The sequence below is a fragment of the Oncorhynchus tshawytscha genome, linkage group LG03 (assembly GCF_018296145.1).
Source record: "Oncorhynchus tshawytscha isolate Ot180627B linkage group LG03, Otsh_v2.0, whole genome shotgun sequence".
Taxonomy (NCBI): domain Eukaryota; kingdom Metazoa; phylum Chordata; class Actinopteri; order Salmoniformes; family Salmonidae; genus Oncorhynchus; species Oncorhynchus tshawytscha.
Window position 1 is genome coordinate 16,856,733 of NC_056431.1, and position 13,572 is coordinate 16,870,304.

Consider the following 13,572-nt stretch of genomic DNA (forward strand, 5'->3'; position numbering starts at 1 on the left):
TCCACTCTTTACTTTTCCACACTTTTCATACATTTTCATACAACTTTGATCATACAGTATATGGTAGGTTTAGAGGCGACATTTAGAGTGTTGAGAGACAGTCTGTTTTTGATGCCCTTCTTACTCACTTAATCAATGCACCTCTCCCCATTCTTTCTTTCTGTGTGCTTAAAGGGTGGATACCTCTGGCAATATTTAACTCCCTCTGTCCACAGTACTTACTGTATCAGTCACTGTCTGGTAACTCAGTGTACATAACAGTACTCCTCCAGTCGCATCTCGATTGGAACCTCTATTTACATTACTGAGCTAGCTAGTCCTGTTTTGATCAACACATTATTCAAACATGATCAAACATATTAATAACATGTTTATTCATATCAATAATCTTCAATGACCTCCTCAGATCTCCAGGATATCCCGGAGGAGAGCGAGTGCGGACCGGAAGCTCAGGAATCCAAAGGTTGATTCCCAGTTAACATTGACCTCAAACTGGATACGCAAACCAGAAAACAGGACTTGAGAGCTGGACCAACATATTCTCAACCTCCAACCAACCAGACCTGAAAGAACTTATCTTCAGTGATTCCATCTATTCCTCTTTCTTTGGCATAGAAAGCCTACCCAGGAATTGTGTATTGTATCATGGTATAAGTTAGTTCGGAGATGTTATATGTTTTTCTAATGTTATGTTAAAAGCTTCATCCTCGGGATTGAATCCCTTTTTCCAATCCCACTCTTCGTTTCTTCTTTCCCTTTTCAAAACAAGGATGACTAATAACAGAGAGGGATTGGGGGGTGAAGAGGAGGAGTTGTTCGTAACAACAATGGAATTCTAATGGTGGACTGTTGATCTATAGGTGTCTGCTGATACCAGTAGGAACTATTCTGTACTGTAACTGCCTGTCATTGTTGTACATTTAGTGTCACCTCTCTACAGACCTGGTTTGTCTGTGATGGTGGAGCTGACTGATTTGAAACTGAACTTAGACCAGTAAAGGAGGGCGGGACAGGGACAGGGAAAGGGGGAGGGTGGGACAGAAAAGGGGGAGGGTGGGACAGAAAAGGGGGAGGGCGGGACAGAAAAGGGGGAGGGTGGGACAGAAAAGGAGGGTGTACATATGCTCTATATCATTGTTTAAAATATGTGTGGGTATTAATCAACTCTCACCCCCACTCCTTCTTGAACACAAACACTTGAAAACTATTGTGCTTTTCATAAACCAAATTGTTTCTTTTTTTCTAGGAAGACATCAGTAGTGAGCCACCATGAGGGGTTTTATACTGAATATTTTATAAAAATGGGGAGGGGAGGTTACAATGAACTGTTCTGACTTTTGGAGGATACACACAGAAGAACCACACTGAACCAAAAAACAACATAATTGACATATTAATTAGGATAAAGAATTGCATCCTTAGAATAAGGATTGACTAATCTGACTGACTGTACCTGGAATATTTTCACCTCTATTATAATCTACAGTTGTATGTTTCATACATGAACTACTAAATTGAACTACTAAAACGTGGTTTACACTGTACTTAATCGTGGGTTCAGATTTGCCGGTGGAATTGACTTTGATCGTCTCTAATGTATTTCACCCATGTGGTTTTTAGGATGATAAACTGTTGCTACCAGCCAACTCCACCAGCAACACTGACACCAACCAAAACCTCCTTTAACAAAAAGTTCAACATTTTTCTGACTGTCTTTGAGCTCACCCCTTAACCATGAAGCGACTGTATTATGTAGGAATGTAAATTATTTGACTGGATTCAAAGGGTGTTTCCTTGTTTGAACTACATTTTTTTTTTAAACGTGTTTTCTTCTTTATATGTTACATATATTCTATAAGAAGTATTTGTATAAATATTTGATCTGTTCTGAAAAAAGAAAATGACTTTTTAACGTTAATATTGTAATTTTGTCTTTTTATTATTTTTTATTTGACTTACAATTATTTTAATTTTGTGTGCTGTTTATAAATCTTACAGAAATCTAGTGTCTTGGAAGTTGTTATTGGCGCGTGTGTGTGTTGGGAGAGGGTCGCCATCTGACAGGTGTGCAACATTCCGTGTGTGTGTGACAGTGTGTCTGATATCCAACTTTCCACTAGAAAGTACTGGATACACAAGTGATTTTATTATAGCTCCATGTATCTTACCATGTATTGGTTTTACTCCAGGTTTTATCCATTTCCTATCAGATCGGTGAACTGAACTAATGGCCAGGTAGGCTTATTGCACTTAAGGAAAAACCACAGAAATGTCACATGTGAACACATGAATGTGTTCCAAAAACACATGCTTTCATGTGATCTTATGTGAAGTTAATGTGATGACAACATGTGAAAACGTGATCATATGTGAAGTGTTCCAAAAACACATTTTCACATTTGAAATGGGAAATCATGTGATTTCCCACATGTGAAATCATGCGAGTTTTTTTGTAAGGGAGTCCATAGCCAGGAATTTCTACAGCCAAGATAGCCTACTTTTTTTATTTTTTATTTTATTTAACCAGGCAAGTCAGTTAAGAACAAATTCTTATTTTCAATGACGGCCTAGGAACAGTGGGTTAACTGCCTGTTCGGGGTAGAACGACAGATTTGTACCTTGTCAGCTCGGGGGTTTGAACTTGCAACCTTCCGGTTACTAGTCCAACGCTCTAACCACTTGGCTACCCTGCCGCTCTACCTATCAATAGAGACACGCCCATGGTTATAAAAGAAATGAGTGAGTGCTTCAAGTCCAGCATAGCCATATCCTATCTGTCCGGCAGCAGCCACACCCTGTTGTCTTAGAAATAGACTAAAACGTCAAGTCATTTCAGAGACCTCTCCTGTCAAGCGGAACGGGACTATCAGGTGCGTTTCATTTCATTATGCTGTATAATGGCATACATTGTTGGGGAAATATATATTTTTTAACAATATAAATCTTTGATTTATGCAGTTCGTAATTGTGTTTAATTTTGGAAAACGATATGGTGATAAGCCACACAAAAAAATATTTGGTTTCCCTGCGTTTTTTCACATGGAGAAATCTCAGGAATTAGTGGTGGGCTAGACTGTTGTGGGCAACATCACCAGAGACGAGAGGAATTTAGTCTGTAGAGTCAGGTCGGGGAACTATTTTCTTGCTCTGGCCAGATGTTGAGTTTTGTGATACGCAAGCAGAAATGACACAACGCCGACATTTCATTTGTATAGAAGAGTATTAGGTCCAAGTGAAGAAAACAAATAGCAAGGGGTGGCGTTACTTGGATTATATTTGTTTTGCAAGATAGAACTTTTTTTTTAAAGTAGTAAAAAATATTTATAGAATAAAGTGGCAAAATTTCGTGAATAAAGTGGCAATATTTATAGAATAACGTCGCAGTTGTATTTCAAGATGAATGTAGGGGATTTGGTTAAGTGCGGTGGGTTTGGTGTAGAGGCATGCAGGTGTGTGTGTGGGCGGTAAAAAGTCAGGGCAAAACAAACAAATGGCCATCAATTAAATTATAATGCACTGGTTCAAACAGGCGTCACTGTAACACTCGTATCAATCTAATGATCTAATAACTCGCACGAACAAGCACGCACACACACACACACCAAGTATCCCTCTGCCTCTTTCAGACTATGCATACACTTCAGAATCCATGGTGCGTTATGAGAAACAAAACAACTTTCTTGGCACTGTCACTAAACGCGAAGAGAACTGGGGTTGAGTCCCTATAATCTGCTCTCCGAATTCGCTACGTTCTGCTGCCTAGCCTAGGGGAAAACCTTGCAAAAATCTGTGCATAATGGGAACTATTAACGACTTTATCCATGGTGCTTTACTAATGGTACTATTTCCTCCTTATGACAACCATATTTCTAACGATAAGCTAGTAGGCTACAGTATCACACTCAATAAAACGAATTGTATTGGGATCCTGAGTACCGGGGGCTATGCGTGTGTCTGTGTCCAATATCAAACTGCTCTCCAAATTCGCTACAACACCGCTATTTCCAGCAAACTATAAATCTATAGCGGCCCATTAGAGTACCGTAATCTTATAATACAGTGGGCAAGTGAAAGTAAATGATAGGCCTATCCAACGGCTGCGGGAGGAATGGACAATGAAGCCAAGGTTTTACGCAAGTGTCTGTGGGAGGAGGCAACTCAAGGACATCTCATGCACGTGTAACGGATGTGAAACGGCTGGTGGTGCGCGGTGCGCGGTGGTGCGCGCTTAAATAGCGTTTCAAATCGGTGACGTCACTTGCTCAGAGACCTTGAAGTAGTGGTTCCCCTTGAGCGTTGGGAGCGATGCTTCGTGGGTGACTGCTGTTGATGAGTGCAGAGGGTCCCTGGTTCGCGCCCGGGTATGGGCCAGGGGACCGTCTAAAGTTATACTGTTAAACCAGCTAATCTGAGGCACTGTTTGAATATATTCATGGTTGGATTCTTCCTTTCTAGAAATAGTCATTTCTCTAAATATAGGCCTATTAGATACATTGTGATAGGCTATAAAGAAATAATCACTGATCTGACATTACTTGTTTCGTAGCCTAGCATAATCCTTTCACTATCCATCTATCCGTGATATTTTCAATGATGGGAGGAATGAAGAATGCATATCCCAAAACAGAGACATCATCTCCGTTATAGGCTATTTGTCTCAGCTATACCACCAATTTAGGCTACAACCTGTTCACTTTATAGAGGCTAGAGGCTAGACCTGTTGGTTGTTAGATTATAATAATGGAACGTAAAATTACTGTCGCAGACGGGGCTTTACCCAAAACTCTGCCCCGTTGCTATGCACGGTCCATGACAGGGGTTTGGCCTACTTATAATAATATGTTTTTTATGTGCTAAAAGAGAAAGGATTTCCTTGTTACTAAAGCCAATTCTAAAGTATAGTTTCACCAGGTCATCTAACTGCTGGCAATTCAATGGTGGCACGCACAGCAACAGGGAGTCACTGAGACTTTATTCTCAAAATATTGTCACTTTATTTTCAAAATATTGTCATTTTATTCTCGAAATATTCCACTTAAAAAAAAATACTATAGTAAAAAATAAAAATAATACAAGTATCACCAGTTCTCTTCACTTATTCCTAATACTCTTCCGTACGTTTGCGACACTAGAGGGCAATGAAGTAAAGTATATTGGATGGACTTCACCAACCATTGTGGCCCTGTTCAAAAACTCTTTCTATTTCCTCCCTCCTTTCCTTTGGTAATCATTGATTTGTTTGTGAATTGATACATGAAGACAATATTTCTATTGCATAAAGTATCTAATGTCTGTAGTTTGGGTACCTGATTTATCAATGGTAAATGTATCAATGCAGAGTTGGACTGCGGGACAGTGGATTCGCATTGATACATGAATCTGAATTTTGTTATCATGGTATCCGGGAATTATCATGAATAAATCCCTGCTAATGTGGCCGATGTGAAATGGCTAGCTATTTAGCGGTGGTGCACGCTAATAGTGTTTCAGTCGGTGATGTAGTTGTTCCGCTTCTTTTGTGGAGCGATGGGTAACGATGCTTCGTGAGTGACTGTGGTTGATGTGAGCAGAGAGTCCCTGGTTCGAGCCCGGGTATGGGCGAGGGGACGGACTAAAATTAAACTGTTACACTAACAACCAATCTGCATCCAGGATTCAAACAACCCGTTTTATTATATATAATTTCACATTTGAAATATTTGTATACATATTTTATATACAGTTGAAGTCGGAAGTTTACATACACTTAGGTTGGAGTCATTAGAACTCGTTTTTCACTCCACAAATTTCTTGTTAACAAACTATAGTTTGTCGGTTAGGACATCTACTTTGTGCATGACACATGTCATTTTTTCCAACAATTGTTTGCAGACAATTAGTTTACAGATGATTTACAGTTTACTGATTATTTCACTTATAATTCACTGTATCACAATTCCAGTGGGTCAGAAGTTTACATACACTAAGTTGACTGTGCCTTCAAACAGCTTGGAAAATTCCAGAAAATTATGTCATGGCTTTAGAAGCTACTGATAGGCTAATTGACAACATTTGAGTCAATTGGAGGTGTACCTGTGGATGTATTTCAAAGCCTACCTTCAAACTCAGTTCCTCTTTGCTTGACATCATGGGAAAATCAAAAGTAATCAGCCAAGACCTCAGAAAAACAATTGTAGACCTCCACAAGTCTGGTTCCTCCTTGGGAGCAATTTCCAAACGTCTGAAGGTACCACGTTCATCTGTACAAGCAATAGTACACAAGTATAAACACCATGAGACCACGCAGCCCTCGTACCGCTCAGGATGGAGACGAGTTCTGTCTTCTAGAGATGAACGTACTTTGGTGCGAAAAGTTCAAATCAATCCCAGAACAACAGCAAAGGACCTTGTGAAGATGCTGGAGGAAACAGGTACAAAGTATCTATATCCACAGTAAAACGAGTCCTATATCGACATAACCTGAAAGGCTGCTCAGCAAGGAAGAAGCCACTGCTCCAAAACCGCCATAAAAAAGCCAGACTACGTTTTGCACATGGGGACAAAGATTGTACTTTTTGGAGAAATGTCCTTTGGTCTGATGAAACAAAAATAGAACTGTTTGGCCATAATGACCATCGTTATGTTCAGAGGAAAAAGGGGGAGGCTTGCAAGCCGAAGAACACCATCCCAACCATGAAGCACGAGGGTGGCAGCATCATGTTGTGTGGGTGCTTTGCTGCAGGAGGGACTGATGCACTTCACAAAATAGATGGCATCATGAGGTAGGAAAATTATGTGGAAATATTGAAGCAACATCTCAAGACATCAGTCAGGAAGTTAAAGCTTGGTCGCAAATGGGACAACAAAGTCAAGGTATTGGAGTGGCCATCACAAAGCCCTGACCTCAATTCTATAGAAAATTTGTGGCCAGAACTGAAAAAGCATATGCGAGCAAGGAGGCCTACAAACCTGACTCAGTTACACTAGCTCTGTCAGGAGGAATGGGCCAAAATTCACCCAACTTATTGTGGGAAGCTTGTGGAAGGCTACACAAAAAAATTGACCCAAGTTAAACAATTTAAAAGGCCTTCTACCAAATACTAATTGAGTGTATGTCAACTTCTGACCCACTGGGAATGTGATGAAAGAAATAAAAGCTGAAATAAATAATTCTCTCTTCTATTATTCTGACATGTCACATTCTTAAAATAAAGTGGTGATCCTAACTGACCTAAGACAGGGAATTTTTACTGGGATTAAATGTCAGGAATTGTGAAAAACTGAGTTTAAATGTATTTCACTCAGGTGTATGTAAACTTCAGACTTCAACTGTATATATTACATGTCAAATAACCCCAACACTAATTATGCCTAATCTCAATTTTAGTTACTCTGTCACTCCCATCATGGAAGCTCTGCTGAAGTCTATGCATAATACCTCTCCCAAAGCAAATGTAAGTGAACCAACAACTGCTTAGTCTGAAGAAACCTTCTCCTCATCTCCTCTCCTTCATCTGGACTAAACTAAAAAGATAGAATGGCTAAACGCAACATGACGGAAGCTAGACAGTATATGTCAGTGATAGAGGTTTACTGTAGTGACTTAGTGACACCACCCCCTCTCCCCTGTCTTGTCCAGTCTCATGAGATGTGGTGGGGTACACTGGGCACTGTGCGACCCTTCCCCAACTTCAACTCAGAGAAGGATGCCCGCGAAATTCAAACTGCCTTGGAGAGCAAAGGTACTATTCAAGGATGGAATGTCCTCTAATGAAGTAAATCACTACCATAGCTCATTGAAAACAATTTGTTGCCTGAGAAATTCATCAATCTGATATTGTGAATGTTTGAAGTAGTTAGTATCATACATACATATTGGATGAGGTATTCAAAATATGTGTGTGTGTGAATGTATTAGCCAGTGACGTGAACACTCTGGTGAGAATCTTGACCAATCGAAACAATGCTCAGAGACAGAGCATCGCAGAGTCCTACCATAACCTCACACAGAAGGTAACTATAACTACCTGTTTGAAACACTATGTGGATCTGTCAGCCTAACACTTGTGGATCTGTCAGCCTACCTATTGACTACTTTTACATCTATAAGGGGACTGTGGGAAGGGATGTGATATATGGCATTGGAACCCAGCCCAACAGTCTCTATCTACCCCTCCTCTATAGGAGTTGTGTCCTGCCCTGAAGAAAGCTCTGTCAGGGGGGCTGGAGCAACTCATGCTGGGGCTGATGATGACCCCCTCTCAGTTTGACGCCCATCGCCTCAGACAGTCCATGGAGGTGAGAGCAGATCACCTGTTATTTCAATGATCATTGTAATAAGCATGTAATATATGTTAATTGTATTTTTAGGCGTGTAATTACTGTATGTACTGTAATGTGGTTTGAATGAATGTGTGGGTCTTTGTGTGTGGTGTGTGTGTCAATGAATCAGTGTTGTAGTACTCAAGCCCAGGACTCGGACTTGACTCAGACTCAAGTCACGATTTTCATGACTCGTGACTCAACTCGAACTCGACCAGTGGTGACTTGGACTTGGCCAGTTGTGACTTTGTTGTCAGAAAATCTCTCTTTTGCATAATTTAACAACATCAAATGTTAGATAACTGTATTATCTATTTGCCTTACCAATGTGCAACACTGTAATGATATTTAACTTAAAAAATGGTTTGACAGCTACTGTTAGCACACCAAGTGACTCGTGACTCGAGTATAAAGGACTTAGACTTCGACTCAGACTCGAACACTAGGGATTTGGGACTTCACTTGGACTCAAGATTTAGTGACTTGGCTACATCACTGGAACGAATCACTTTAAATGTGTAATTGTTTGCTTCAGGGTATTGGTACAGATGAAGAGAGTCTATTGGCTGTGTTGTGTACCAAATCACCACAGCAGCTTAAAGATGCCACTATTGCCTACAAACAGGGTGAGAATTACTGTATTTGGGTAACACATATGCACTCTTGCAAATATTTGCACAAACACACACACACACACACGCACGCATGCACGCACGCATGCACACACACACATACACACATACACACACACACAGAGTGCCCTACTGTAGTCTTTTTCTACTTTGTTAACAGAGTTTGGACGTTACTTGGAGAATGATCTTATCAGTGAGACTAGTAAAGACTTCACTAAGCTGGTACTGGCCATACTCAAGGTACTGCCACACTTCTTTTAGCAGATTCTCGTTCCGGTCTTAGACTTGGTTGTCTCAATATTGCAATCTACGTAGAGTTCACTAAGAAAAAAAAGGTGCTATCTAGAACCTAAATGGGTTCTTCGGCTGTCCCCATAGGAGAACCGTTTGAAGAACCCTTTTTGGTTCCATGTAGAGCACTTTCAGTTCCAGGTAGAACCCTTTCCACAGAGGGTTTTACATGGAACCCAAAAAGTGTTCTACCTAGAACCAAAAGGGTTCTCTTCTGGGGACAGCCGAAAAACCCCTTTGGAACCCTTTTTTCTAAGAGGGAATGCTATATAGGCATAGTAAGTTAGAGTGCCTTGTTAAGTTTTCACCCCCCTGCACAGAGTAAACTGTATAGTTCAGTCAGTGAAAAATAATGTCCTAATTTGAACTAATTGAAAGGTGCCATTTGTGCTTTAATACCAACAGAAGGAGGAGCTGAATTCAAAGGAGATGGTTGATTATCAGCTCATTGACCAGGATGTTAAGGTGAGTGTTCTTCTTCAAAGCCCCAAATTACCTCCAGAAAGTTCCTCCAATTAGGCAGTACTCTTGATATCCTTTGTGTGTGTGTTTGTGTGTGTAGGCTCTAAATGATGCTGTGAATGGTAAGAAAAAGGACCCAGTCCCCTGGATTCAGGTGTTAACCACGAGAGACTCAAACCATCTCAACAGAGGTAACAAACAAATCTCTCTTTTATCCGTTCGCTGTCTCTCTTCCTAGCCCTAGTATGGCTGTAGCCTCCATTACCACCCTCCACACTCTCTATCTCTCAGTGCTATCCAGGTTGGAGGATCTGAGAGGGGAGACTGTGGATAAAACAGTACAGAGTCACTTCTCTGGGGACCTGAGGCTTGGCTTCCGCACTCTGGGTAAGACATAGCCTCGTTCAATTATTTTGTTGTTTGTTTGTATTTTACCTTTATTTAACTAGGCAAGTCAGTTAAGAACAAATTCTTATTTTCAATGACGGCCTAGGAACAGTTGGTTAACTTCCTTGTTCAGTGGCAGAACGACAGATTTGTACCTTGTCAGCTCGGGGAGTCGATCTTGCAACCTTTCAGTTACTAGTCCAACTCTCTAACCATTAGGTTACCTGCCGCCCCACAATTGCTCTGTGCTAGACTAACTTTCAACTTCTTCAAATGCTCATGTGTGTTTGTGACAGTATGACAAACATTAATTAACAGTATTTATTGATTCTTTCCATCTGTAGTTGGCTCCATCCCAAGCATTCCTTTGTTCCTGGCCCAGCGGCTACACAGCAACATTAAGGTAAGTTAAATTTCATATGATGGTCTACTCCACATTCTGTTACTATGACTCTACTCCAGACTCACACTGGCTACATGACTATTCGTGTTGTGCTGTGAGGTGTAGTTGGCAAGTGTAGTGGGCATTGCAAATTTGTAAGACTATCGATTTCTGTGCCTTTGTGTCAGGTCTTGAGGCAGAGTCTTCTGTAAACCAGGTTCATTCAAATTGTGTATGTGTCCTGCAGAAAGGCAGTTTAGTGCAGGGGATTCTTATCAGCCACAGTGAAGAGGACCTCCTCTGTGTGAGAATCGAGTATCGCAAACTGACCAACATTTCACTCTACTCTACATTGCAGGTGAAAACATATGCACCCACACCAATACATTGAATATTCATTCTGGAAGGTTTGTAGTTTGTAACTCTGTAATAACTACGTCCCACTCTCTCACACCCACAGAAAGAATACAAAGGGGAGATGCAGCAGGCTCTCCTAGCCTTGTGTCGATCTGAAGACCTGTAAAGGAAGAATTCCTTTTAACCTACACACAGTATTGTCACACTGGTATAAAGGGATCGGGAGACAGGTGCAGGAATGCGTAATAGGGTTTTTTATTTATCCAAATTACAGCGTGCCATGCACGGCGACGGCGACCAAACAAACACTATACAAAACACAGGGTTGAGACCCAAACAAAAGAGCGAGGAGTACCTCGAATAAATACACAATCACACAATGATTATCATACGGGACGAGACCCGTAATCATCTGCACAATATACGTGGCACGAAATCCAAAACAACACAGCACAGGTACTCACACGACCAACGGACATTGGAACAATAAACGACAGGACAATGGTGAACAAAGGGCACACTTATACAATTACTAATCAACTGGGAATAGGGACCAGGTGTGCGTAATGACAGTTCTGGAGGGATCTGTGACAAGTACATATTATTTCCGTTGTTGTAACCTAATAACTGGTATTATGTCACTCCATTAAACAATTTACCTGTCTTTGATATTTCAGCACATTTTGCCATAATTTGACCAAGTCTATTTCACCCATAGTGCTAACTATTATGAAGGGGTAATTTGCCTTAAAGTAAACGAATTTCAAACATCTCACACCTTTGTTTCTACTTCTTTGAATATCATCTAGTGTGTGTGCGAGTTGGTGGGGAACAGGACCCAGGCGCTTTATATTCTAAGTGTCTCTCTCCCTCTGTTTGTCCTAATCCCAGGTCAATGTCAGCCAGGAAGTATTAATATCCCTCAAGCATCTCATAGTTAGCATCTCAGACTCCCCTCATCCCCTCCCCACCATTACCCACCCTCCCACCATGACCAAGGGCTGGCTGGGCCTATGGATTGTCAATCAGTAAAAATAGAAGCACTTTCATCCTATGGCAGTGTTTCCCCTACCATTATATAGACAAGGCACCCCGCCCCCCCAATTATGATGTTGCCACTCCGAAGCTCCACAAGAGGTGTCACCTGATTCAATCGGTTTAATCAGATGTGATTGTAACGTCTGCTTCCAACTCACACTCTCAAACACGTAGATCCCCTGAACGCAGCTCACTTTCCAACCCACTTTCCAGCTCACACTCTCAAACACATAGATCCCCTGAACGCAGCTCACTTTCCAACCCACTTTCCAGCTCACACTCTCAAACACGTAGATCCCCTGAACGCAGCTCACTTTCCAACCCACTTTCCAGCTCACACTCTCAAACACATAGATCCCCTGAATGCAGCTCACTCTACAGATCCCAATTACCTGAATTCTGATCACCTATTCACACACCTGTATGTCATTATCACACACTATTTAGTTCAGTTCTTTGCACCCTATTATTGAGAGGTATTGTTTGTTTTGTGACACTTCTATTCGGAGCTCTGTTTTCCCATAATGTAATCCTCCCGTGTATGATAGTTTTGGCCTGCCTCACTAACGACACTTTTTGCCTATTCCCTGCCTGTACCTTAGCCTATCGGATTTCCTGTTATCAACCTATTGCCCGATCTCCCGGACGACTTTACTAGCCTTTCCCCTGCCTGTACTGTTGCCCTTTTGGACCCCTGTGTATGACCTTCTGCCTGCCCCTGGATCCAGCCACCTGCCTCCTGTGGTATTTTACAATAAACACCTGCTGTGCCCTGCGTTTGAAACCAGCTCTCTGTCTCCTATCGTGTTCATTACAGTGATGTTGGCAGCCTTGGATTTTTGAGACGAAGAGTTTGGATCCTATGAAGAGATGCATCAAAAACCACATGTAACTGTTCCTTAATAATGCAACTTTGAACTTGTACAAAGTTGAAAACAATAAATAATAGAAGTTTAGAAGTTTAGTTTTAAACATAAAAGGTTTGACTGCTGACTGGAGCATGAAAAGAAACACTGGTTTGTTTCACGTGATGGGTCCCAGGCAAATTCCAAAAACTTAGTTGGGGTCACATCATTAAAAAGTTGATGAAACACTGGCTAATTTCTTGTGTGTGTGTGTGTGTGTGTGTGCAATGTCCAGCTATTGAAAAGGGACACCTTGACAGTGAATGAATGTCTGTCAGGATTTCAGCTTTGTCAACTGACAGTAAATTGTCTCCCCCCTCCACATTCAATGAGCTCACCTTTGAGACCATGTGCATTCTATATCAGGGACTGTCCTTCTACTTACGCCATTTGATTCTTGTCCATTTTTTGGTCTCACCTTCCTCCACATTTCTTTAATCTCCATTCCTCCGACTGATTTACAACTTACAATGACTGTGGTTTCTAAACTGGGAGACATTTATTAGTAGTAGTTCATATTTGGGGGTGGACTTTAAGAGGGGATGTTTCATGTCCATAGTAGCAATAACAGTGTGTGTGTGTTTGTGTGTGTTTGTGTAAGAGAGATAGTTAGAGTGGGAACACATTGTGCATGTGTGTGTCAGAGAGAAAATGTGTGTGAGCGTTTGAGATAGATTTTGACAGACACACAGAGTTGAATAATAGGTTTAGAGGCCTTGGTCAGTGGAGGAGTCTTAAAATAGGTTAGAGGAGCGGCATAGGAGGTGGGAGTTGCCAACCTTTCCATCAAGTATAAAACCACCCACCCTATGATAAT

General features: G+C 41.2%; 2 protein-coding genes across 7 annotated transcripts in view; both read left to right on the plus strand.

Moving 5' to 3' along the window:
• LOC112228789 (rho guanine nucleotide exchange factor 2-like) overlaps positions 1-781 on the plus strand; it is a 56,463-nt gene extending 55,682 nt beyond the window's left edge. For all 5 annotated transcript variants that reach the window (XM_042310932.1, XM_042310938.1, XM_042310947.1 and 2 more), the window contains one exon: positions 407-781. In XM_042310932.1, coding sequence (XP_042166866.1) covers positions 407-468 — 62 coding nt within the window. In that variant the 3' untranslated portion in view covers positions 469-781. The remainder of the gene's footprint in view (positions 1-406) is intronic.
• A 1,942-nt stretch (positions 782-2,723) lies between these two features.
• Positions 2,724-11,587, plus strand: LOC112228799 (annexin A2). Of its 2 annotated transcripts, XM_024394446.2 has the most exons (13): positions 2,724-2,870; positions 7,367-7,433; positions 7,619-7,721; positions 7,898-7,992; positions 8,164-8,277; positions 8,837-8,927; positions 9,094-9,173; positions 9,630-9,689; positions 9,787-9,877; positions 9,978-10,073; positions 10,418-10,476; positions 10,703-10,813; positions 10,916-11,587. In XM_024394446.2, exons 2-13 carry the CDS (start codon positions 7,386-7,388, stop codon positions 10,976-10,978), a joined length of 1,011 nt encoding a protein of 336 aa, XP_024250214.1. In that variant the 5' UTR covers positions 2,724-2,870; positions 7,367-7,385; the 3' UTR covers positions 10,979-11,587. The 2 variants fall into 2 exon arrangements, with proteins under 2 accessions (XP_024250214.1, XP_024250222.1); XM_024394454.2 differs by lacking the exon at positions 7,367-7,433 and having other exon boundaries at positions 2,751-2,870.
• Positions 11,588-13,572: the final 1,985 nt, after the last annotated feature.